Below are 24,894 nucleotides of genomic sequence, written 5' to 3'. Positions count from 1 at the left end.
GGAAGCCCAGATCTTTCGAAGGGCCCTAGGCTCAAAATTAAAATACTTATTTTAAAAAAGCAAAAACATACATTATATTTAAAATTCTGGTAAGCCAAGCAGGTAGGAGAGCCCCTCCTGAGCCACCCGCAGGCTGCAGACTTAGTGGGGTTTGGAGCATGGCCCGAGCCCCCTCCTAGCACGCCATGCCCAGGAGTTAGCAGGGATCCTGCTGGCCTGGGCTGAGCCCTTCCCTTCCTTGGGTCCTGCCTTTCCCTAAGTTCCTGCTTGCCCTTGCTCTGGTTTTCCCTCTCGGCTTGGGAGCAGCTTTGCAGATTGATCTGTCACCAGGGGAACAGGATGTATTCCCAAAAAATAAACATAGGTAAATAAAAAGGATGTACCTGTTCCACAGTACAGCACAACACAGGACAGCTCTGAGGCCCGCACATCAGCAGCTGGGGCCTGACACCACTGACACCACTAACATGAGGGCACCCAGCTGAAATCAGGGATGTGGCTGCCTGCAGCCCCTGCACTTGTGTGGCCATGGCAAGGATGTATCCGACAGCCACCAAGTGCTTGTGGCACTGGGCAGGCGCTGGGGGAGCTGGCCAGTTGGGCTGCCCAACGGAGCATCCCTCGCCACGCTTCCAGCCTGCCTGGGCTCATGCACGTTATTTTCCACCAGCAGCAAGCCCAGCCAGGGCTCGGGCCTTCCAGCCTGCTGCACTGAACCTGTTAGCAAGGGAGTCGCTGGTACGGGCGCTCTGCGAGAGGCACTGCGTCACTCCGTGGGTGGCTGGTAAAGAACTATCAGGTGACATTTCCTTCCCTGCCCTGCACCTGAAGCAGCAAGCAGGATCTTTGCAGCAGGGGCTGTCGTGATGGGACAGGGCACAATGGTTTTGGACTGGAAGAGGCTAGGTTTCGGTTGGGAATAAGGAGAAGTTTTTCACAATGAGGGTGCTGAGACACTGGAACAAGGTGCACAGAGAAGATGTGCAGCAGTAGAAGTGTCCGAAGTCCTTTGAGCAGCCTGGCCTGGTGAAAGATGTCCCTGGCCATGGCAGGGGCTTGGACTGGGTGACCACTAAGGGCTCCTTCCAGCCCAAACCATCCTACAGTAAGCAAGACCTGAAAGGCTTCACCTCCCACTGCCCGTCTCCTTTACCTTACACAAACCCCAGAAGAGGTGCACGGGTCCCTGGCAGAGCCCAGGGCTCTCCTCCCAGCCCGCGCCCCCTCACCTGTCTGTGTGGGCCTTGCTCCGGCCCCCCGTTGGGCGAGGTGGGCCTGCTCTGATCGGCAGACTTGGGCTGGGAGCGGTCCCGGCTGCCGTAGCGGTCGCAGGAGTAGAAGCGCTGCTTTTCGGAGGAGGAGGAGGAGTGCTGCTTCCTCTCCTGGGACCGGCCGCGCTCCTGCTTCTTGTCCTTGGAAGAAGACTCGCCAGACTGGGCCACTGAAAGGAGAACGTTGGTCAGGGGTAACCAACATGCTCCTTCCACGGGGACGGGACCCCAAATCACACCAAGGGCCCACCCCGAAGGGAGGAGAAGGACAAGTCCCTGCTCGTACCGGCTTCCCCGTCGGCCAGCTGATGCGGGGACCTGTCCAAGGACTTCTGCTTCTTCTCTTTCCGCCGGTGGCAGCGGTGGTGGTGGTGGTGGTGCACCTGGTCGGTCGGCATGCGCTCCAGGGAGTACTCGTAGAGGTGCATGGCGTGCGGGCGCTGCGGGGTCAGCGTGGAGATGGAGCGCTTCATGGGGCTCGTGTCCGGGATGGGCTGCGAGGGACAGGGGCACAGGGAGCGGGGTGAGAGGGCAGGCGCTGCAGGGACCCTGCTCGACCGCTCGGCTCCCACGGGAGGGGGGTTAGGGTGAGAGATGGGGGCAAGGAGGGGCAGGAGAGAAATGGTTAACCAGCTACGACTGGAACGGGCAGAAGGATCGTGGAATGGCAGACTTAGTGCTAGTTTGAGGAGTAGGTGTGAGCTCCGTTTGCTGAAATGAGCTTTGCTTTCAGCATTGTGCCAACCCACAGGTACCACGGCGCAGCGGGACGCAGCACAGCACACCAAGCACGGCGCCACGGGAGGCAGCAGGAGTGAGCAGGGGCACAGGGCAGCACGGCAGCCAAGCATCTCACAAAGAGTTCTCCAAGACCAGTTTCACCCAAAGCTGCTTCGGGGCCTGGGAGCATCCCAAAGCAACTCCAAAGAGGGAGCACGAAAGCGTTTGTGGGCACCACATGGAAAGGAAGGAAAATCAGAAATAAATAAACGGGCAAGGTGCAGGGCAAGCCACCTAATAACTGTGTCTGTCTCCCTGCACTTGGGGGTGATTTCCATCAAACTGCTGAACCTCCCCTCTTGTCTCACCACTGCTCCTCCAAGCCTTTGCGGCTGGGACAAGCAGGGATCACTTATCCCCTGCAGCTCCACCAGGACATCTCCAGAAATGACTGCTGAGGCTTGTTGTGGCAGTTTTCAAGTCATCCATGGCCTGGGAGCCAAACATTAGGACCCTGTGCGGCCCTCCAGCCTCCCATGGGCACTGCTGGCCACTGCCTCCACCCTGGTGGCAGCTCTGGACTCTGCTCCCTTCCCTCTGGGTTCAAAACCTTACAGAGATGTTCTGCAGAAACCAAGACAAGCAGACTGCAGGGCAGCTATTTTCACCTCCCTACTGCCCAGCCACCAGCTATAAACTCAGAAAACAGGAAAAATCCCTGTGTTTCCCTCTCTTTCACTCTGCTGGCCTCCAGCTGCTTTGCAGACTGCTCCAAGGTGGAGGCAGGGCTTTGTCCATCCTCTGGAGGCTTCCTGGGGTCCACCTTCACATCAGGGCTCCTGACAGAGGAAAGCCCTGGGAGCACAGAGGTCCAGCCTGGTGTGGAGGGAGCTCAGGATGTCCTTTAGCCCCTCATTCCTCAGCCTTGAGTCCTCAGCCCAATACGTGCCTCAAGGGCCACTTCCAGCAGAACATTTACTTTGCGTACCGTAACCTTTCCAGAGAGCCTTGCATTATTTTTATCATCCCTGCTATTTTGTTTGCTTAGCCTGGGTTTCCAATCTCGGCTGCCCCTTGATATTTGCACAACGCGGAGCCGGTCGCTCTTCAGCCCCAGCTGGTATTTTGGGCAGGACGAGCCGCTCTCCCTGCCAGTGTGCTGTCCCAGATCTCTCTCCTTGAATGTAAAGGGGCAGCCTGAGCTCCATTTTCAGCTGCTCCACCCAAACCTTGGTGTTTCCCATCCATGTGCAAGGTGCAGTGCTGCAGACCCGAGGGGGAGACACAGCACAGCCTGTGGCATCGTGGGGTGCCAGCTTGAACAGCGATGTGACACTGCTGTGCCACACCGCTCTCCTCCCAAGCACACTTTGGCGCTTCATGTCTGTCCTCCCTGCTTACCATGGGGTCAGGAGATGCAGGAGTGGGTTAATGATGAAGGAGGACCATAACACGACAGTCAGATTCACGAATTGACTGATGAGGGGCAAAAAAAAGTGAAGATACTTCCAACTAAAAGCACTTATCAGCATTTCCTAAATCCTTTTGGGAGCTGCCAGGAAGAAGACAAATTTCCCAACAACGAGCCAGCCAAATCTATAAAAAATTGATGTTTCTTTTTGGACCCAATTCTCTGTTTATTTCAAGGCCAGAAGCTGCTGCTGACCCTAATGGGAAATGGATCTTAGCAAGGCAAAGCACACCCTCCCCAGAAATGCTGATGATGCTCTCCTTACATTAACGGGGCACACACAAGCCTCGGGAGACTATACCATAACCCTTCAGAGACTTACTAATTGCCCCTTCATTAGCAAGCCGATAGTTTTCACCTCCTAAATCCCTGCGCAACAAGGCATACAAACCAAATAAATAAGCAAACCAAAGCAAAACCCCTGCTATCAGCGTGCGGCGTGCAGTCGTGGGTGGAGGGAACTGCAGCGCAGGGGGAAGAGACAGCAGCTGCACCGGTGCGACATTGTGCTCCAGATGGGGAGGGAGAAAAGTAAAGGGTTAAGGAAGGTTAATCGCATCTTAACACGGATTTAATAGGATACAACTTAGTGCAAACTACATACTGCTAGGTAACTCCCAGGTGACCGTGCTTTGCTCCTCTGCAAACAATTCGGACAAGATGAGAGACATTATTTGAAGCAGCCCCACAGTACAGCCATGGTCAGACATCGCGGCAGATGGGCAGCAGACACGGGGAGGGCAGGGAGGGACAGAGGGAGGAGGGGGGGGTGAAAGCATAGGGAGGAGTTTTTTTTAATGGCAAAGTAAAAAAAGATGGAGGAATGACAGATAAACAAGAAGGGGGGTGTCCAGAACTCAGGAGGAAACAGAAAGCATCGCAAACAAGAGTTATAAAGAATTCAAAGTTTGGGGGAGAGGAGGCAGCATGTGAGAGGGAGGGTGGAGGGCATGGAGGGGGGAGACACAGAGAGTACATCGGTTATTCGACTGAAGCTACAACCACCAGAACATTACATTACTATGTGAGGACAGATCTGCTCAGGTACCACAGGCCTGATTCATACCAGACTAGAGAGCTCTCCTGGGGTAGCTGCACCCTGGGGACAGGGACTGTGCTGCGAGCAAGGGGAGGTCGGGCCCCTAAAGGCAGCGGTGGCTGCAGGGTGCAGCAGCAGCAGCCCAGGAGAGTTCCTCTCTGCTCAGGGGCTCCGAGCACAGGGCTTGTCCTGTCTCTGACCGTGACAGTGTTAAATCGCAGGCATGCTGTCTGGGACTGCAATGGAGAGGAGTTTCCCAAGGCAAGGCTCGTGCCACTGGCTTTCCTGTTGGCAACTCCATCGCCTTGCAAGGGAAGATGCTACTTGAGGCCTGGAATAAAGGACAACTTTGTTCTGGTAGGGAGGGAGTACAGGATTGTTTTGGGGTCTGTTTCTTTTATCAAGCATCTCGACTAGTATTGCTAACCCAGAGAATCCCAGAAGACAAGGTCCTATTCAGTGATTTTCTGGAGCTCTCACACAGAGTGCAGTTTCTCATATCAGCTGGGAAATTTGTTAGCCAGCAAAGCGTAGCTTGCACCAGCCTAGGCACATTTGCAAACCAATTTAATCTGTTGGAGCTATTTCTGTGCACACAAGACACAGTCTTTAAGTTTTAGGATGCAGAACATCTTCCACGTCCCGCTTCCCACAGAGAGCAGTGGGGAAGAGCCCTTGGGCTGTTCACTTCTTACTGCATGAATCAGGCCCTTTGAGCAAGAGAGACATGACTATGGGGTGTTCAGACACACAGGAGGCAGGATGATGTCTGGAGAGCATCTGGGTTAACAAGCTGGCAGCGAACATGTGGAGTGCCCAGAAATGATTTGTGAAAACCATGACATCCTATGCACTAAGGAGTGTCCACAATTAGTCGCCAAGTTGCTGTAAAGGTCAACCCTAATGATGAGATTTCTTTACAAGAAGCCAAACAAGGAAAATGAAATCCTTAACAACATATTACTAATCAAAGTCACAATGCAAGATATACTAATTACTGTGGGAAGGGAAAAAACACAGGGAGACTGCTTAATGTCTCAGTGCAGCCTTCCAGGCACAGGCTCCCTGGTATTTTCCATACCTACTGCATTCATCAAAGAGAACCACAGGAAATCTCCAGCTTATTTTATGGCTGGAGCACTGGAGCATGCCTCGGCTGTCTGTCTGGATAGATGGCAAACAACTGCCAATGGGAAACGAATGCCTTCCAGGAACATAGGCTGGCAAACATTATCGTCCCCAGTTAATCAGAACAGGCACACCATGGTAGGCAGTCATCATTGAGCAACCCAGACAGATGGATTTCTCTGTGTTCTTTTTCTTTTTTCTTTTTTTTTTTTTTTCTTCTTTTTCTGCAACCAGGAATGAGCACACCTGGGGACAATGCCATGCCTGCACACAAATGCCTGTGATCCGAGCCCCAAGGCTGGTTACCTGGCTCCAGTTTCAGCGAGCACCTTTATTTCACAGAACTTGCAGGCAACTTTTGAGCACAGAAAATGCACTGCATTGCCTTTCTCAGTCTCCCACCCCCCCAAAAAAAACCTCCCTCCCTCCCTGCTCACCTGAGTTTCGGCAGCCAGGCGTGGCATGGAAGCCGCCCGCCCCTGGCTCTCCAGACCCGGCTGGTGCTCTCCGTTGGTGAGAGTGGGGCTGATTTCCCTCATTTCCACCACCTGATCCAAACCAAGAAACAGTTTCAGCAGCAAGAATGCGAACGTCAGCTTTGAAGCCGTCATCTGAGCACGCTTCTGCTAAGTTTGGTTTGGGAAGGGGTGATGGTAGGGGAGAGAGAATAAATTTGGAGCCGTGGAGTGCCCAAGTTACTCTTTATCGACAGCACTGCCTTCAGCAGGGACAGCAGTGGGACAAGTTCATCCACCAGCCATGGCAATGAGCCCCAGCCCTGACCCATGACACCTCTTCTTGGGGTTTGTACACTAATAACGATGGGATTGGGACAATAGGATGATGAGGAAGACATAGCCCTAAGTGACCTATCTCAGCAGCCACGTAGTCCCAGGATAAGCATGCCGACAAGTACAGCTGTTGGTGCTGAAGCTCTCAGACTTGCTTTTTCTCTATAATATTCAAACAAGCTTTGGGTTGTGAGAGAGAACAATGCTTATCTCGAAGAGCAGAGGACCCCTTCAGCTCTCAGGGAAGCATCCAGCCTGATATCTGTTACAATCCACTGCATTACACCCTATCTCCACCTGTTTGCTTACCCGCTCAATAGGGATTTCTTCTGAGTGGCCTCGTTCAAAAGCTGGTGTCCTGGTTTCGTAAAACACGTCCTGGGTGCGCTGGGTTCCCCAGGAGCTGGACTCTTTGATCCCACCCTCTGGGGGTGGCCTGCCAGAAGATCAAGTGGAAAAAAAGATGAACTCTTTTGCAAAGGGCTTGTGCCGACCTTATTGTGGTGAAGGTAAAGCACCTGGGAACCCTCTAAAGTCTCACTTGTGAAAATGGGTGCAGGATGGCTGGTGAAGCTATGAAGTCCCCTATGTTTTCCTAGGGCCACTTTCTTTCTTTCTAGCCCAAAGATCCCCTGAGCAACCAAAACCAAACTGAGGAAACCAAACAAGTCAGAGCAATATTTTTCAGTAACTGAGGAAATCAACTTCTGCTGCTTAAGAAGAAGAATGATCAATTTTGGAATTCAGGCAAATTATATATGCAAAACCAGTTAGACAAATAGCCCTAAGTGATACTGGTCAAGCACATCTGTGGCTGCGCTACCCTACATTCACTGAATGTATGGTGGTACAGGTAGCCCCAGGTTTTACTGCTGGGTCTGAAGACAGATTCCCACTGTGGTTATTCAGGACATTTCGACCTCAGACATCCATCATTAAAAATCCATGGCACGTGTGACCCAGAAGTCACCTGAGGGGCAGTAAATGGTGAAACATTTAGGGATTGCCATTACTGTAACCATTTGGTAAGCCCTCAGGGGAGGTATTATTTTGGCCAAAGAGAAAGAGCCAGATTCTGTCCTGGAAAGTCTCAGGAAGCCCTTGCTGTTATCAAGTGCATTGAGCTTTAGGGAATTCTTTGCTCCCAAGGACCTTTTGGTCTCCCAGGAACCCACTGCATTAGCAATTCAGTGCTTGGTTTGGGATTTGTCTGGCTGTTTTGCAATGAACCTGACATCCTGAAAGCAAAATCATGATTAAAACTAGCCACAATGGAAAGCTCTAGACCTAAGATTTGGAGGAGACCACTAAGGACGCAGCTCTGGAGAACCCAGCGCCACCACCATCTATAGCGGATAGATAATTGCACCCGAGGCCACAGCGGGAGGCAGAGCCACATGCAGCAGGTTGGCAGCCACCAGCAGGACATTGTCCCAGCCACAGCACAAAGGGGTTGTTGGGCGCGGGGTCACTGGAGGTGCCACGAACCATCCAGGGCAACTGAGTCAGAAGGGGCAAGGCTGATGCCTCCTCTTTGTGCCCCTTGGCTGTGTCACGGCTGTGTCAGGGGCTACTCACAGCGTGCCCCCGTTGTTGAGCGATGCCGAGCTCTTCTGGCGGAGGAACGCCTTCGCGTTGCTGAACGCCGCAGGCTGGGTTTGCTCCAGGGTGGCCTTCAGGGGGTGGAAGAGCGACACCGGGCCGGGCTGTGAAGCACAAGGGAAGGGGTCAGAGAAAAGTTTCCCCTGCGCCCCCTGAGTGCGGCAGGGGTTTCATGCCCTGACGCGAGCGCTGGCGCTGACCACCCCGTTGTGGCACTGCCACCTTTTGTTACGGCCTCCCGTCCAAGCGACAGATGGACAGGGCCATGCTGGAGGCCAGCTGGATTATCACCCTGAAAGCAAGCAGCTATTTGGCCCACTAGAAATCTTTGGGGTTTCAATCCTGAGCCAGATGTGTGAAAATACTTTCAAGAAATCATAAAAGTCTTCAAGCATATTACAGCCAAAATAATTTTGAATTATTCCCTTTTTAAAAAACAACTAAAACATTTTGGAGCCAAATATCATCAATTTTCAGCGATTCTTTGGTGTCCCAGAGACATCTCAGGGTGTTCCTCAGTGTTTACACCACTTCTGAAATTAGGACTGAAAATTCGCCTGCCAAGATATTTGGGACTTTTTTTTTTTTTTTTTTTTTTTTTTTTTGGAAATTTTCTTTCGAAAAAATACTTACAAACCTAATGGAAAAGGAAATTGCATCTTTTTTTTTTTTTTTTTTTTTTTTTTTTTTAATATTCATTTATTTTTTTAGTAATGGCAGAAAGAATTTTGGGAGGGGGTTCCATTTTTCAAATGGTGCCTGGGGAAGCACCCAGACCTTCTGCCCGCTGCGCAGGGAGAAGCTGCCCGAGAGGGAGGGCAGAGAGCAGCATCCTTTGGCTGAGTACCTGGCACAGTCCCCCGGGAGGCTGGTGGACTTGTTCCCTGCTGTTCTTGTTCTGTTTGTAGAAGTCGAATATCATGAGCGCTGCGTAGACCTTCCCCACGGTCATCTCATCGGCTGTCCAGGGACGTTCAGGTGAGGAAAGGCAAAGGACCAGGGGGGGAGATGAGTAAGTCACAGTGCATGAGAAATAGCAACGTCAAACGGGTGTGAAAAACCAGGAGGAAGAAAAGGTGGCATTGGAATGATGAGGCAAAACGGACACAGGGAAAAATGGGGGAAAGGCAAAAACAAAAACAAGAAAAGGTTATAACAGATTTCTTCAGATCTTTGCCTGTTGATGTCTGTTGCTGGGAGGATGGCCCCTGTCTCTAACCCTCTACAGTGAACACTCGCAGATGCTGGGTGGAAAAGAAACAGGAAAACTCTGTGGTGTTGCAAACATTGCCAGCGGAAGAGCCACTAAATTAATGCCAGATCCACAGCCAACTTTTTATCAGCAAAGAAGCCTTATTCCAATTTCTCTGAATTACAGTCAACTGGGGCATAATGGGCTAACATACATACATTTACAGAGTATTTCATTTTTCCAGATGTCTTTTTCACCCTCACAGCTCTGCTCCCAGCCCTTCCCAGCACCGCAGCTGAGCACATCCCTTACAGCAAGGAGTTAAAGCTCCAGATATAAAGGCACACGGAGAGGTGGGGAGGAGAAGAATTCAGTAGTTGCTACCCACTGATCTGCACCTCCTCAGCTCCCTCATTTTTCTTGATTAACATTGCCTTTATTGCTCTGCACTGTTTCTCATTAATCAGGAATCCAGAGCTCTTGCTTTGGCCAATCAAGATAATGGCAAACTTTCTGTTTTCTCAGCATGTTCACCTAAAGACATCATTGAGTAACACAAAGGCTCCAAGATATCTCACTTCTGGCTCTGTAAGTTCTCGGCAAACCTTTAATCTCCTTCCCCCGGTTTTCTGTGGCAGACTGAGGGCAGATGGCAGATGTTGCTTTCCTGTCCTGTAAGGCACAGGCTGGAGGCAAACAAAAGCTGTGGAAAAGGTCTGGAAGAGGCCACACAGCTTTGGTCCCTTCTTGGATTGCTCTAAGGACGTGAAACCCACTGTAACATAACAGAACTCATGCCGAGATGTGACCTCAGCTTCCCTGCTCCTTGGCATGGAGATGTGGGCTGGAAACCTGCAGAGGTGGCACCGGGGCGCTGATCTGCACCGGGTTTCCTTGCTGCATCCCCTAGATGCCCGTGCACCTCAACGCATCTCGGGACAGAGCATGCAGGGAGGGGAAAACCTAAACTGGGCTTCTCAGGTGGCTGGGGTGGGCTGGGTGCTTGCTGGTGGACCACTTACGTTTGTGAGGAGGCACCAGCAAGTCCAGCGTCTTCTGGGACAGATTGGGCCAAACCAGGGAGATCTCCTTTCTCAGCTCAGCATCACACTGGTGCTGCTTGACACCCCCTGAAAAAAGGGAGAGGAAACAGGCACGTCAATGAAAACCCTTGTCTGTTCGGCACATCCCACTGCTCGCACAGCAAGTGAAGGCATTTCCCTCTCTCCCATTTCTCGAGAGCACCAAACAGAGGCTGGGTGACAACTTAACCAGGAGGAGTCGAACACGGCGGCATTACTCCAGTGGCCAAAGAGAGGTCTTGGTACACAAGTGGAAAGTGATTAAAGTGTATGTGAGCCAACGGGAGGGGGCTCAGTGCGCTGCAACACAGTGATTTGAACTCCCACGCTCAGTCTCATTAGGGAGGGTTTATTAAGGGCCCGTAAGTCCCACTAAAGACTCAATTAAATACAGCACACAAAACCAGGCACGTAGCCACAAAGCGGGTCAGGAGCTCACAACCCTTTCGGCGGTGCCAGCGTTATCAGCTGCGCTGGCTCTTTGGTTCCCTTCCAGCATGTGGCAAAAAAATCAAAGGGGGAGCCTTTTTCAGCTGAAAAAGTCTCTGGGAATTGCTTTTGCTGGCAGGTAACTGGAACCCTAAAATCAGACAAACTCTCAGGACTTCAATGGCCTTCTGCAGAGGTTATTACTGAAATATGGTGTTGGCCCCTAAAACCCCAGACAGTCCTAAGTGTGCCCTTGAAAACAAGCATCTGGTACTCGGGGTCACTCTGGGGGAGCTCTCCAGCAGCCTCAGAGTTTTGTCTTCTCCCAGCACTGCACGCCCAAAGCGTCGGACAAAGTTTCAGTAACATTTGAGGAAGGTAATTAATGCAGCGAGGCTGGAAGGTTGGCCTAACACCACCTGGGAAAAGCACAGCACCCTAACCCAGCCTGCCCTTTGCTCACAAGAGCATCGTTACCTCCTGTTAGCTTTTAGATTAGGAATAAAAGTGCTTTGGCCCGTCATGCCTTGACTCTGACCCCAGCCAGCCTGATTAAACAGCGTACCGACCTGCAGAAAAGGCCGGCGTACTTTGTTACGTTGTGGTGTTTAATTGGGAAGTCAAGCACATGCCTGATTAAACACTTAAATAACTTAATTTCATCCCCAGGCGCCTCGAGGCACTGCCTGGCCACCAGCAGACACCAACGCTGCCTTTTTCACCCCTGTGCTGGGAAAGCAAAGAAGTAAGGTGCGGAAACTCTCGTGGCTGATAGAGAGCAAGGAGCTGCCCAGGGCTTTTGGGGGAGCTCTGCACATCTCGGCTGCCGTGCCGGGGTACAGCCACCCCAAAGGGGTCGGCATTGTGGCTTCAGGGCCGCAGTGCGTCAGGGTGTGAGGCCCCACGTGCTGTCACACATCGCCCCACTCTCACCTGTGGCGAGCTTGATTTCGAGAGCGGTGCGGATCAGGGCCATCAGCGTGGACGTGAAGTGGACCGTCAGGTCCTCGGGTGAGATGGGCATGTTCATCCGCACCAGGCGCTGCGGGGAGGAAGGCGGGCGCAGTGAGCGTTGGTCGGGATTTCTCCCTCCCACCCCGTCCCTGCCCTCCTGCGAGCCCCCAGAGGCACCCCCACCGCCGGCCCGATCCTTTTGTGCGCTGAGCTGAGGCTTCTCAGCCACAGCAGCTCCAGGCCCTCTCCTGGAGCAGGTCCGAGCTGTTGGCTGTGGCTGTTAAACAACTGATTTGCCAGCATTTGTACCGCAATCCTACAAAGAGATTTCTTCCTGAAGAAGTGGATTTTAATGTCCTCACCCCATTTCAGAGACAGCCAAGCTGCTCCCAATGGCCTCCAGCTGCAGTCCTACCTGCAGCCCAGACACGTGGCTGGCACCGGAGCTCCCCGCCAGGTCCTTGTGTGACAGCGGGGGAAAAAGAAAGCTCAGGAGAGAGCCCATGAAGCCAGCATCGGCTCCTACATCTCTACTCCTTCACCTCTATTCTGGCTCTGCAACAGGAGCAACAGCAGCCGATGGGACCTGGCGCTGCGTTCATTTTTGGAGACACGTGGGTTTGGTCTCCTGCCTCCTCTCCCTGTGGGCATCCCAGGAGCTCTGAAGGTCTCCTCCCTTCAGTCAGTGAGCTACACAGCTCCATCCAGCTCTTACCCCAGGGGAAGGAGCCAGGCTGGTGAGAGCAGGGCTGTTACTGCCCCCTCCTGCGTTCCTGCAGCCCAGGCATGCACTAGTCCCTCCACATCTATGTCTGTCTTCCAGGATCTTTAGTCCTGGTAGCAAATCCTTTCCCGCCACTGGTCAGATCTACCTTCGACAGGGCAAATACATCTCTTGTAAGCAACGAGGGACCTGAGATTGCCCTGAGAGAGGTGGCTCCCCTAACACGCCTGGCGTCGGAGCTCCTAAATGCAGACAGGCGGAAGCACCCCGAGCCTTGCTGATAACCTGAGCAATGTGTTTAAAGGATGGATTTCTTCTCCTTTGGCAATCTGCTCATTTCTCAGCTCCTCAGCTTTCAAAAGCCGTTCAGCAAGCTCCTCGCTCGGAGCCTTATCAGACCAGCCCCACATTCCTGCTCTCGGAGAGAAGTCACCAAGCATTAATCCGGCCGCGCGGAGCTCTGCAGCAGCTTGCAAAGCCAAGCATTAGCCTGGCTGGGGCCCCTCACTTGGGAGCAGATTTCATCTGTGTCTGAAAGCTCCTGGAGCTGTTATTTTGATCCCTATCAGTGCACAGAAACCCTCTCTTTGTTGAGCACAGCCCAATGAGCTGAGCTATCTGCATGGGACTGTGGCAGGGAGGCTCCTGCTCCGCACGCTGCGATACCGTGCAACATCGAGGGCTGCGGGGACACATCCCCGACACGCAGGAGTTGTCCTGCTGGTGCTGATGGGGATGGGGGCAGGGGTTTGGTGCAAGAAGTCTGCTTTTCCAGACATTCAGGGGAAGTGAGACCTCCTCGTTTATCTTGCTACGCATCTTTGGATCTCATTATGCACCGCACAAAAGACTCCTGTAACAACACACCCTGTCCCCTAAAGGCTGAGACAAACCACTGTGATCTCAAAGAGCTCTTAAAGTGTGCCCAGAGGTTATCTTCCATGTCCAACAAGCCTCTGAGAGGGGGAAATCAAAGGCAGGGCTCCCCTCCCTTTATAATTCAATGACGGTAGCAAATGCTGGCAAGGCCACATTTTTTTTCTCTCTTCACTTGTGTCAGATGGAGCACCATTTTAATTCAGACTCCTGCCCTCAGCGCACAAAAAGTGAGCACAAAATCACTGCATCAGTGTGAGCCCACACAGCACCGACAGCCCCACCACGTCCCACCGCGGTGGGACCGAGTTCAGAGATGGAGAGAGAAAGAAGTTGCATGGCAGTGAGAGCAAGCAAGGGAGAAATAATTCCTCCAGGAGAGCTCTATCCTCACAAAAACCAACACCAAGCATCATTTGGGGACCGAGATGTCCCAGGTCTCCCCACTGACTTCCCAGCCTGAATTCCCAACCGGGAGGCAGAGCACAGGGCAGGTCACAGCTACACACAGCAGGGCTGCGGGAAGGTCTTTCCTCCTAAGCTGTAATCGAGGGGGAAGGATCCAGAGGGAGATGGCCTAGCAGCTCATAGCTACGAGCATCCCTAAATCCCTGCCAACATCAGCGAGAGCAGCTTTCTAGGAAGCCATTTGAAAAAAATGTGTATATATAATGGGTATACTGCTTTTGGGGGGTAGCTGCTGCTGAAGCAGTTGGGAGAAAGGAATTGATTCACATTTGGCTCAAAATAGCTCTGACACCACCCCATGAAGGGGAGAAGGCAGTCTGGTGGGAGGTGCTCGCGCTGTGTCCCTGCACCACCACGGGCACCCAGAGGGGTGGGGGACGGGGTCGGGGTGGGCACAGCCACCCCCGAGGAGAGACCCTGCCCTCCCTGCCTTTAGCACCCTTTGATGCATTTCCCAAACACCAGAAATGTAACTGGGAGTGCAAACAAAATATAAATATTTTTTTTTCTTTCTTTTTTCCCCACCGATATTATAAAAAACACCCTTTTGCCAACAAATATATCCACAGGAGAAACCTCAAACAAAATGCAGTGAAACAGCAAAATCATCAAAATGTCTCTTTCCAACAAGTGCAGAGCAAGGAGTTCCAGTGACTTCAAACCTACTTCCAAGTTCTACAAGTATTTTATTTCATTTGCATTTCTATAGGTGTTATTTAAAAGGTACTGGCACCCAACGGAAATTGTTAAAATTTCTCAGAGTCAAATATTTTGACTGAACTAAAATTACTCTTTGAAAAATTAGGAACTTTGGAGCTTCATCTCTAACCAAGATGGAAGAGAAAATCTCAATGTTTTCCATCCTGTATAAGTAACACTATGGATAGAAGCAAAACTTGTTGTTTAGCCTGTACCCCATTTCAAATAAAATTAACATCTCCCCTCATTTTAGCTGTCTCTTCCGGCTGAGGACATGCTTCAAGACAAACCCATACCAGTTCCTCATGCTTTGGAATAGGATGCAAAAATTTGATTAAAAAAATAGAGAAAAAAATCCAATTGGTATTTTTTTCCATCATTTTAGACTCCAGAAGGAAACCACAAGGGCCTGCTGATGCAGATGGCAGGGGAGCAGATCCTTCCCTGCGCTAGCAAGGAGCTTGCTCTGCTCCGGTGTGCCCTGGGAATTGATGGCCACAAATAAAGGGTGTTCAGGTGAATTAATGACTGTGGGGCAGGAAAAAATAAAATAAAATCCACCCAGGCCTGGCAGGAAAGTGCTCCCTGTGCTGCTCCTCTCATTTCCTCCACGAGCACCCAAGGAAGAGCACCCAGCAGCGGTGAAGCCCTGCTCCTCTCCCCTATTCCTATTCTGCAGGAATAGGGCCCAGAGGCAGGAGCTGCAATATTTCTCCAGAGCCGCCTAATTAGCTCTATTCACCACAAACAGGAGAACGAGCAGATAACGAGAGGGTAGGCGATTACAGCCGGGCTACGGGAGGAATGCTTTTTGCTCCAGTTACTCGTGTGGCCAGAGGGGTGCAGGCACCTCCCAGCAGAGACTTAATTTCAAATAAATAAAGATATGGCTAACAAAACCAGATATTTGTGTCAAATAAAATGGGCAGGGTTTGTGCACGCTCAGTGTTCCATTTCTGAAGGTCTTTTTTCAGAAATTTCTGGGGCAGTGTGCATACGGACAGGGAACATAGAGAAATGGGGAAATCCATCCCAGTGTCAAAAAAACAAGAGAAAAATCAAGGCAGGGTTTGAGCAGGACCTGGGTGAGGCTGAGGTCTTCTGCTGGCTCCCAGCCTGACCCAGAAAACGATCGCTGAGCTCAGGCACAAATATTTGTGTGGTAAGCCTTGCTCACCATCGCGTTTGCCCAAACGGTAGCAGGAAGAGGAGCATGCCGAGGTACAGGTGCTGGGAAGCTAGCTGGCACCCTGTTGGATTTTAATTATTAAGAATACCCTACCAGCAGCTCCCAAACAGCCTCTGGGACAAGAACTGTTGTGGGAATAATCTGCAAATGTGAATAAATTCAGGAGAGTGGAGCCCTGCTTGTGGAAGACGAGGCTGAATTCAGTGAATAAATTATTTGCTATGAATAATTCACCCTGACCTAGTTGTGATTAGTCTGCTCTGATTTAACTCTTCTCTCAGCTTCAGAGAGGCTGCCCGAGCCTTCCTCCCCCCCACCAGCAAGGGTGGATTTGGGTTAGATATTAGGAAGAAGTGATTCACTATGAGGGGGTGGGAAGCTGTGGATGCCCCATCCCTGGAGGCGTTTTGGGCTGGCGGGAGGTGCCCCTGCCATGCTGGGGACAACACCACCCCATCCCCAGGACTCAGCCCCAGTCTTTAGGGCAATGCAGTGCTGAACAGAGAGGTTTAGCAGCACCAGGAGCATTTCCTTCAGTCATTTTAAAGCCCTGAGCCAAGTCCCTCAGCTGGGATGTGCACACCTCAGCCACGAAGCTCTCCACGTCTTTGTGTAACACGCAGCCCATTTTCCTGTGATGCCTCCTCAAGGGGAGGTAGGCAAACAGCCACAACGTGCAGGGTACACATACACCTGCTGGAAATACTGCTGCTTCTGGATAACATATTAAAAACCTGGACCCTTCGCCACAGACGAGCTGATTCTAAACGGCCTCCAAGTCTCAATAAGTGGTGTAAAACCAAACAACCCCAACCTGCCAGTGGGCCAGAGATCCAACCTGAAGGCAGCAGAGTGAAGTTTTCTTCCCTCTTTCCAACCAGCCGGGTAGAAAAGATTTTAAAACACATTTCTCCCCGCCTTGCCCCCCATTCCGGTGCAGGATAGAGCTCTCCCGGTGCTGCAGGACCCCGACATGCATGGCTGGAGGGCGGCGAGCCGCGCACACGGAGCTCGGCCGAGGCTGGGCACGCCGACCGAGGGGGACGGTTGAGAAAGGGGAACCAGAAAGCAAGAGGAAGGAAGGACAGCAGCCGGTGGGGCTGCAAGGAGGGAAAAAAATGAACAAAACGAGTTTCCACACACTGAGAATGGTGAAGACAGGGGAGAAACACATGAAACATTAACAAATGGAGCAGACTGGGAAATATATATATATGGAAAGGAAAAGGATGGACATGTGGGGCAAAAGAGCTTTTGCCAGACAGAAGAGTATTTAAAAAAACTGTTTAGAGGGAGAGAGCAGAAATAGTGCAGAGACAAAGCCCTGCTGCTGGCAGCAATTGCCTCTCCTTGCTTGTTTGCTTGGAAGGGCTGTGGATGGGCTGCAGCATCCTTCCCGAGCCTCCCATCATCTGGGATGCTGGTGGGCGTAGGACAAGGGGTCTCCACAAGCCACCTGCAGCCTTATCTGGGGCAAGATGCTCAGCACGAAGCTGCCTCGGGGCGCGTGCCGCTCCTCACACTGCTTGCAGAAGTGGAGGAGGGAGGGAACTAAAGCGGGCGCTGCCTCCCTGTGAAGGTGTAACTGAAGCAGCAGCCATAGCTGGGAGCAGGGCTCAGCCCAACCTGCAGCCTTACACCACAGGAGAAATCCAGATCTGGTCTCAAGTCCATATTTCTGCAGTTTGGGGCTCTTTGATAACGTGCAGAATTAATCAGATCGCCCCTAGACTCAGAACTCTGAAGTTCAATTGAGTTCATTTGTTTGGCTGGAGCCCAGCCCTACTTCTGGCTCAGCCATGCACAGGCTTTAGAGGTTTCTTAGTAGATAGGCAAAAATTAAAGATTTCTTAAGAAAAGTCTATTTTAGAAGCAAACTAGTCACGTGTACCTGGGTTCTGTGGATGTGTTCTGCAGACAGAAATTAAACTAGGAACCAGGCAACTCACAAGAAGGCAGACCTGGGAATGCACAGCAGCAGTGCCTCTGCCCTGCGAAATCAGCTGCAGCAGCTGAGAACATCACACAGGGGCACGGAGACACCTCGCTATGGAAATCAGTCCTGTTTAAAATGCTTCTTTTAATACATATTTCTTGGGTATTCCCTTTTTCCCCCTCTTCATTTTTAATTGCACAAAATTAGAGGAAGACAAAGGGACAGCTTGATGCTTGCACACGTGTGGGACCACAGAGCTGACCTGGCTGCCCGGCTGCAAACACCTACTGCTGTGACCAGCTCCATGGGAAGTCAGTGCAGACTCAGAGGTGCTAAAAGGAGCCATTGATTACTTTAAAAGCTTTGGGTTTGCATTCATAATTGCTACCTCTGTAGAAGTGTTGTCTAGCTGCCCATGTCTGAAATAGACAAGAGCTGGGAGTTGGTTTCTCGAGGGCGTTCATGGTAAGGTGGGCATGAATTACTCCTAGCAGAGATGCTTCTTCAAAGCAGCTAGTTGTGTCCAGAAACACAACAAGACGAATACAGAAAAGGTATCTAACTGGCTAATTTTAAGGTTGTGTTTACTTTTTTAAAACCTACTACACCGAGGAAGGATCTTACAGGACATCATTTCTGAGTCTCTTCTTGCTGCTATTTGTCCCACAGAAAGGCAGGCTGAGGTTTGGATTTAGTTTAAGTCTCTACAAAAATCTTGCTTTCATATGGGCTCAGTAAAAAAAAAAAAAAAAAAAAAAAAAAAAAAAGTGCCATGGGGAGGGATGTTGTGGTCTGGATCCACTGCACCCCATTGCACCAAGCACAGCAAGGTGCAGAAGCTGGGTTTGGTGGTGGCCGAAATGAGGTCAACACCAAAAATAACAGACCAAAAATACACCAAAAAAGACCCTGTTGAGTTTGACAGACACCGAATTACCCAAATTCTAAGTGCCTGTGACAGACTTCTCCCTCCAAAGCAGCGAGGTTCAGTGTTCAAAGATCCCAAAGCGTTGCCCCTGCAGATGCCCAAGCTCTGTGGGAGCTGTCGGGAGAGCAGCACGGCTCTCCTGGACCTGCTCTGTGATTTCAGCTCTGTCTACCACTGTGTTCAGCAAGGCAGCAGCCAGCAGCCTTTTGGATATAATGCTTTTTTCTTTTTGTGGTTCAATTAAAAAGTTTTCAGAATCAACAGTCAGTTTGAGTGATTTCTTCATCTTACCGTCTTAAATGTTTTGCGTTAAAATGATTTCTTTCACGAGGGTATTTAAGGAGCCCTTCTGGCATTGCCTCTGCTTAATAGCTTGCTAACTCCTACAGCACTGCCTACTCTAATTACGCTGATCTAATTTAGTGGGGGGGAAGCACCATAATACTGAAGGACTAGTGAGAGCGGGTAGTCAGGAGCAGTAAGAAGACGAATGGGGATTGTAGTGGCAGGGTAATTTGCTCGTTAGCATCCTCCCTCCCCAGCGTAGCCTAAATGGAAGCAGAATGAGAGAGAGAAACACTGATAGAGATAGCAGAGACACAGTAAGAAAGACAAACCGACGTGCCATCGTTTCAAAGACCAAAAAAAGGTTACAAAAAAAAAAGAAAAAAAAAAAAAAAGCAGCAGATCCAAAATCCAGGCTGCTCGGGAAGCAGATAGAGCGCTAGGAAGAGCCCAGGACAACCACACTAACATCACAGAAACCCGGCACCCGCTGCAGCCACGGCACAAAAAGCTGGTGGGTTGGCAGGAGCTGCTGGGGTGGTCTACCTTATAGGCAACGCGAGCAGGGCATTTCTTTCCAAGGCCTAGAGGTGGGGACATGTGTCTCAGCATCTCATACATGTCTGTGTAACTGATGCGCCCGCTTGGAGTCAGAGGGAGAGAGGCAAAAGCAAAAGGAGACGGAAATCAAAGCAGACCGGGGTGGGGGGAAAAGGGGAGGTGGGGAAGGGAAGGGGCAACACAGAGGGGCAAATGAGGAGGAGAGAGAGAAAAGGGGAAGCAGACAAGAGAACAGATATCTGGTTAATCAGGTTTCTCAGGAAAACAGGACCAAAGTAAAGAGGTGGGTAAATGGAGAGGCTCTCTGCTCCCGTTCCTGCGGTTGGGCGCCCAGCATCTCCGCAGGGAACTGCCACAGCCCCTGCAGCAGCCGCCGGGAATGATTGAGGTCTCGTCCAGGGGGGAGGCAGGGGGAGGGTTGGGGGGGCTCTTTGGGGGGTGGAAGGGCTGCTTCCTGCCCCCCCAAACCGGTCCAAGAGGTCGTGGTCACCATGCCGGGGAGAGCTGGTAGGCAGAGTTATGGGACAGGGGGCTTAGAGAAAACACTTGGGCTTTCCCTCAGCGAATGGAGGGTTTGGTTTGGGGGTTAGTTATGGGCTACCAGCACAGCAAAAAAAAAACAACCCTAATTTGCTCAGAGGCACAGCCTGGGGCTGCTCTGACTCCAAGCCAAGGATGCAATTCTGAAGAACCCCAAAGAGCCTGAATTTGGGGCTGGCAAAATCCCAACCCAGCACTCAATCTGTAGGACAGTGGAGGAAAGAGGATTTGTTTCTGCCTTACTTTTAATGTGCCCCTCTTTCCTCAAGGCAATGCCCACTGCCTGTCTCCACCAGCGAGGTTTGACTGGCTGCCCCGTGTGCTAGAGGGACCTGGGAATTGCTGAGATTTGGGCACAGGCCCTAAGATCCATCCCTTAATGATGATATCTCCCTTCAGCGCACGCTGCTGGCAACTGAAATCCTGCCCCAAAAACCACAGGAGGCAGACACAGGAAGGAATGCTCCTGCTTCTCCTTCTTCTAACTTGGAACATGCCTATGGCAATCTCATTAATTTAAAAATTTGGAAAAGCAGGAAAAAATTGCCTTTTCCACTGTACCAGGAGGAAAAATGAGACCTAAGCACTCCTGAAACCCTTTCCTCGAGCAGGGCAGCTGCAGGAGCAGGCACTGCCCAAACCCTGCAGAAAGCATCGATGCAGAAGGGGGTGGACAAGAGAACTCACCCAGCCAGCACTGTCCAGTCCTGCCCTTAGTAACTAATGTCCTCAGCATACCTCCCAGGCTTTACAGCCCAGAGCTAATTTGAAGGCTGATGAGAGACACAAATTGTAATTACAGCCAACAACTTCCCCCTGGCCTCCCTCTTCTGCCCCTGTTCCTGGCAGAGGCCCCAGGCCTCCTCTGCAATGCGAGTTAACCCTTAATCCCCCGCCAGGTGAGGGAATTACCTGGGCTAGAGTGCTTGAGAAGAGCCAGGGCAGGCTCCTCGCTGGCTGCTTCTTCCTGCATGCCCTCTGGTCTCCTGGTATGCCCACAGTAGCTTGATTCACACGTGTTGCTGCCAGGGCAGCCTCTGGCTGCTGCAGGGGGGTAGGCTCAAAGCTCTCCCTTCATCTCCCCCCACCCGTCCCTACTGCCCAGCCCCCAGACCAAATGCCCTTTCAGCCCAGGAAAGCAAAGGGTTCAAACATGAGCTACTCAACCAGAGGGGCAAGGCTCTGAAGCCCCCAAAATTGACTTGATGCTGCCTAGAAATCTTGGGATAACATTTCTCTCCAGCGTGTTTCTATATATAGAGAGAAAAAAAGCTGTGCTGCTTTTCCCCAGCACTTCCCACGCCGACCCCACGAGGTGCAGGTCGAGGGTTCGCTGTCTCATAAGGCTGCCTGGCCCCAGCCAGCCGGGGGTGGGAGGGGATGGGGACGGGGACAGGCGAGATGCGTGGAGGAGCGAGGAGGCAGTCCGTCAATCATTCCTTGGTCGGGCAGTGGGGCCATTACGTTACGGTTTCTGGTCTGTACCGTTTGCATTTGCACTTGGGGGTTAAAAAAATAATAATAATCATCAAAAAAAAAGAAACAAAACCAAAACTGAGAATGCTGGAGGGAGTCTCTGAAGTTGCAAACCTTGTATGCCACCCTATGAGGGCACTTCTTTCCTAAGCCCAGGGGTGGAGCAATTACACGTAACAAATTGTACATATCCTTATAATGAATCCGGCAACTGGAAAGAAAACATCAGATGTTACGAGAGCACAAACCACGGGGAATCAGCCTTCCCGCTTCCAAACAGCAGAGACTGGAAGGACAAGGCGTGCTGAAAAGCAAGGTTAGTCTGACAGCAACCGGGTTTGCAGAGAAAGAGGCACCTTAACACAGACCGAGAGAGAGAGAGGACTTCCAGCGGCTCAACCAAAGCCATGTATGCACATCTTCTGTGAAAACCTTCAGTGTCATTCAGCAGACTTCCCATCCCTTGCATTTAGTTACCTTTGTCACTGTGTTTTATTTCCCTGTGCCTGAGCATCTGCCTACAGACACCTACCCACTGCCCCGGCACTGCAGCAGCCCTGTGAAACCAGAGCCCACAGCACAAAAAAGGCCTAATTATGGGATTATTACTGGGATTCAAATGAGCTGCTTCAGAAGAGCTTGGGAACCTCCACCTCCCACTGTTATTACCTGCACAGCCCCAGCAGGGCCATACTTTGCTGCGTGGACAGCAAGCAGTTTGCTGGAGGGCCAGCAACTGCATCTCAGGGGGCTCTGCAGGGCCACCGGTGCTGGGAAAATGGAGCTTTCCTCACCAGGAGGCGAAATCGGACACTTCATATTCAGTCTCATTAACTCACAACAATATTTTCAGCCAATTTAGCAGTAGGATTAGATTTCTTAATCTACTGCAAGTAACCAAATCATGTACAGAAAGAGCTGTGCTGAACTTCAAAATGACCTCTGAAGAAAAATGAGATGATTTGGCTTCGCTGTGTTTATTTTGGTGCGTTGTATAAAGAAGGCTGGAATATTTTGGAATAGCTCCTTCAATATTACTGCTTTTTTGGACACGAAAAATTAAGGTCTATTCAAAACCTTCACAATCAAGTCAAAACCATTAATTTAGAAACGGATCAAATGGGACTGTGCAAGTCTTGGCTGCAGGCCTAATCATAGTTATAAAAAGTATATTGGCTTAACTGAGTCAAGTCAAGTGGTATAGCAAAATTTTAGAACGGTTTTGCAAAATCAGCATGTGGAAAATACAAACGAGCATTTCCTTGCCGTCTCTGAGAGTCCGTGGGAGCCCTCCTCGGCTGTCCCGTGTGGCAGCAGCACCTTGCCCAACGCTCAGCAATGACGATGGCAGCGGCAGGACCAACCGACATTTCTAATATCGTTAAAGTGTGTGCATTGCAGAAGGGGGTTCAAGGGACAAAATTCTCACTTTATATGTCCTTAAAAATAAAGGTGGACTTAAATCCAATTTTATTTCCTAGTTCATCCTTCAGTTCAGTGTTATCCTGGTTAACTTGCAGCCCCGGACCAATTCTCTGTGTGTTTGTTCTCTCGCTCTCTCCTTTTCTGTGATGCCTGAGGCTTCTGCTACCTCTAAACCCAACTGTACAACACTTACCTGTCCTGAGTGTTACACACATTTACAAGTGCTAGCTGTTTTTTTTTTTTAAAAAAATCTTTTTGGATATTATTCCCCAGAAAATTTTAGATCAAATTGGAGGTTGAAAGAAAAACAAAGGTGGTTATAAGAAAAGCATCAGAAATAGGTATGTAAATACAGACACAATAAGCTTATGTTGAAAACACTACCACCATAACAAAAGCAGAACAACACTTGCATTTTTCCTCAGGTGCATCTTTCATTGAAGGACTCTAAGTGGACAAGCACCGTCGTTCCTTTTTGTGTGGGACTACCAAGGAGGAGACTTTGAGAGAGGGCATGAAACAGTGAAGGATGGCAACACAACCTGGTGCTGCCTGGGAATCTCATGTCGTGCAAATTGTACCCTGGTGGTTATTTACCAATGCGCTACATATCTGTGTACTGGGAGCCGAAAGGCTAAAAAGAAATGACTGACATGGAAAAAGACAAATTAGATGGGCATTTTCTTTTAGTGAGTTTGACCAACCAAAGAACAGGTTCTCTACAGCCCCGTGTCTTCAGATCACAACTGGGTGCTTTGTCCTGCTGGGAGCTCTGCCTTAAGCACCGGGATTAATCTCAATCCTCGGATAACTGCTGGGAGATGCAATGTCCAGAGCTTCACAGGAGTTCAGCCCAAATGATCAACAAATCCGTTCAGGCCTTAAATTATGAATGAATTTCAGATTACTTTTAAATTGCAGAAGTGTTAGTCCCAGTTGTGAGAACAGAAATGATTTCAGTGGAAATATTCACACATGGAAAATCCAGAACGTGCACATGTTTTGGGCCCAAGCCTCGAGTATCACATCTTGGCTGTCCCTTGGTTTGCAGTTTGGCCCCCTGTCACTTTGCCAACATCAATAGCTTCACACCAGAGCAAAACAGGAACAAGGTTAGAGGAAAAAAGGATTGGGATCTTAATATTTACTGTATTTTGTATTAACGGCTCTAGAAGTGAATGGTTTGCCCCCAAGTGCTTCACAAAATTTAACCTCTGTGCTCAGAGTTAATAGAGCAAGAAAATCTTTAAACTTCCTTGGGTGGAAAGCTCCTGAACACATAAACATTAAAAAAACCCAGAGAGGTATTTATTTTTTCCCTTGCAGGTGTGTGACTTCTCCTACAGATGCTAATCAGAGCCCAGATTATGTTTTAAGGAGACAAAGGGTGCTCCCAAGTCCTCAGTCTCATTGAGATTTTCTAGTGGTAAGAGATAGGATTGGATTTGAAAAAGAAAAATAGCTATTTACTGCCTGCCAAGTACCCACAAAGGACGTGTCTGTAGTATAAAGCACGTGGTAATGGAAATCTGCTTAGAGATTACGAGCTGCTCGTATATGTGCCATATATATGCAGGCTCGTGGTATAGATAGCTCTGAGATAGTTAAAATCACACACAGTTCAGAGAAATGCAGTCATTCTGGAATAGGTTTACGTTTAAAGTTAGCCTAAATCAATTTAAGTGAGATTTTAAAGCAGCTTAATTGCATCCTAGCAGGGAGTTTCAGATCCTGATTATACAACCCCTTTCTCCATCTGTCTCTGCTGAAGGGAAACAACAAAAAAAGGAGGAAATGTTGGAGGAGCTGGAGGCAGCTTCACTGCAAATGCAGAGGAACTCACTGCAGAGTAACTCACGGGGAGGATGGCGGGAACAAAATTAGCAGGGCTTGGAAAAAAAGGCCTCCCAGCAGGCAAATGCCCAAGCTGCAGAATATTAAGGAAATTCCTGTGACCTGTATCTCAGAGCATCTAAAGATGAAAATAAGTCTCCAGGACTGTTGTGCAGTGGCTTTCGCTGGGCAATGGAGAAAAGCAATATGTTGAAGTCAGTCTTGCTCTAGAAGTCAAAGCTATTTCCTTATATTCTGAATCCCTTAAAATACTG

General features: G+C 50.3%; 1 protein-coding gene across 13 annotated transcripts in view; it reads right to left on the bottom strand.

Moving 5' to 3' along the window:
* The window catches only part of CACNA1B (calcium voltage-gated channel subunit alpha1 B), a 299,945-nt gene that overhangs the window by 5,051 nt on the left and 270,000 nt on the right, over window positions 1–24,894 (bottom strand). For 11 of the 13 annotated variants that reach the window (XM_035342034.1, XM_035342033.1, XM_035342035.1 and 8 more), the window contains 10 exons: window positions 19,331–19,427; window positions 11,659–11,767; window positions 10,237–10,344; window positions 8,870–8,982; window positions 7,999–8,126; window positions 6,730–6,856; window positions 6,067–6,177; window positions 4,067–4,102; window positions 1,558–1,765; window positions 1,230–1,441 (listed from right to left, as the gene is read on the bottom strand). In XM_035342034.1, coding sequence (XP_035197925.1) covers window positions 1,230–1,441; window positions 1,558–1,765; window positions 4,067–4,102; window positions 6,067–6,177; window positions 6,730–6,856; window positions 7,999–8,126; window positions 8,870–8,982; window positions 10,237–10,344; window positions 11,659–11,767; window positions 19,331–19,427 — 1,249 coding nt within the window. The remainder of the gene's footprint in view (window positions 1–1,229; window positions 1,442–1,557; window positions 1,766–4,066; window positions 4,103–6,066; window positions 6,178–6,729; window positions 6,857–7,998; window positions 8,127–8,869; window positions 8,983–10,236; window positions 10,345–11,658; window positions 11,768–19,330; window positions 19,428–24,894) is intronic. The other 2 variants (XM_035342039.1, XM_035342046.1) reach the window with 1 other exon arrangement.

Source organism: Oxyura jamaicensis, chromosome 17 (assembly GCF_011077185.1).
Source record: "Oxyura jamaicensis isolate SHBP4307 breed ruddy duck chromosome 17, BPBGC_Ojam_1.0, whole genome shotgun sequence".
NCBI lineage: Eukaryota > Metazoa > Chordata > Aves > Anseriformes > Anatidae > Oxyura > Oxyura jamaicensis.
This window is presented reverse-complemented; position numbering and strand designations above follow the sequence as displayed.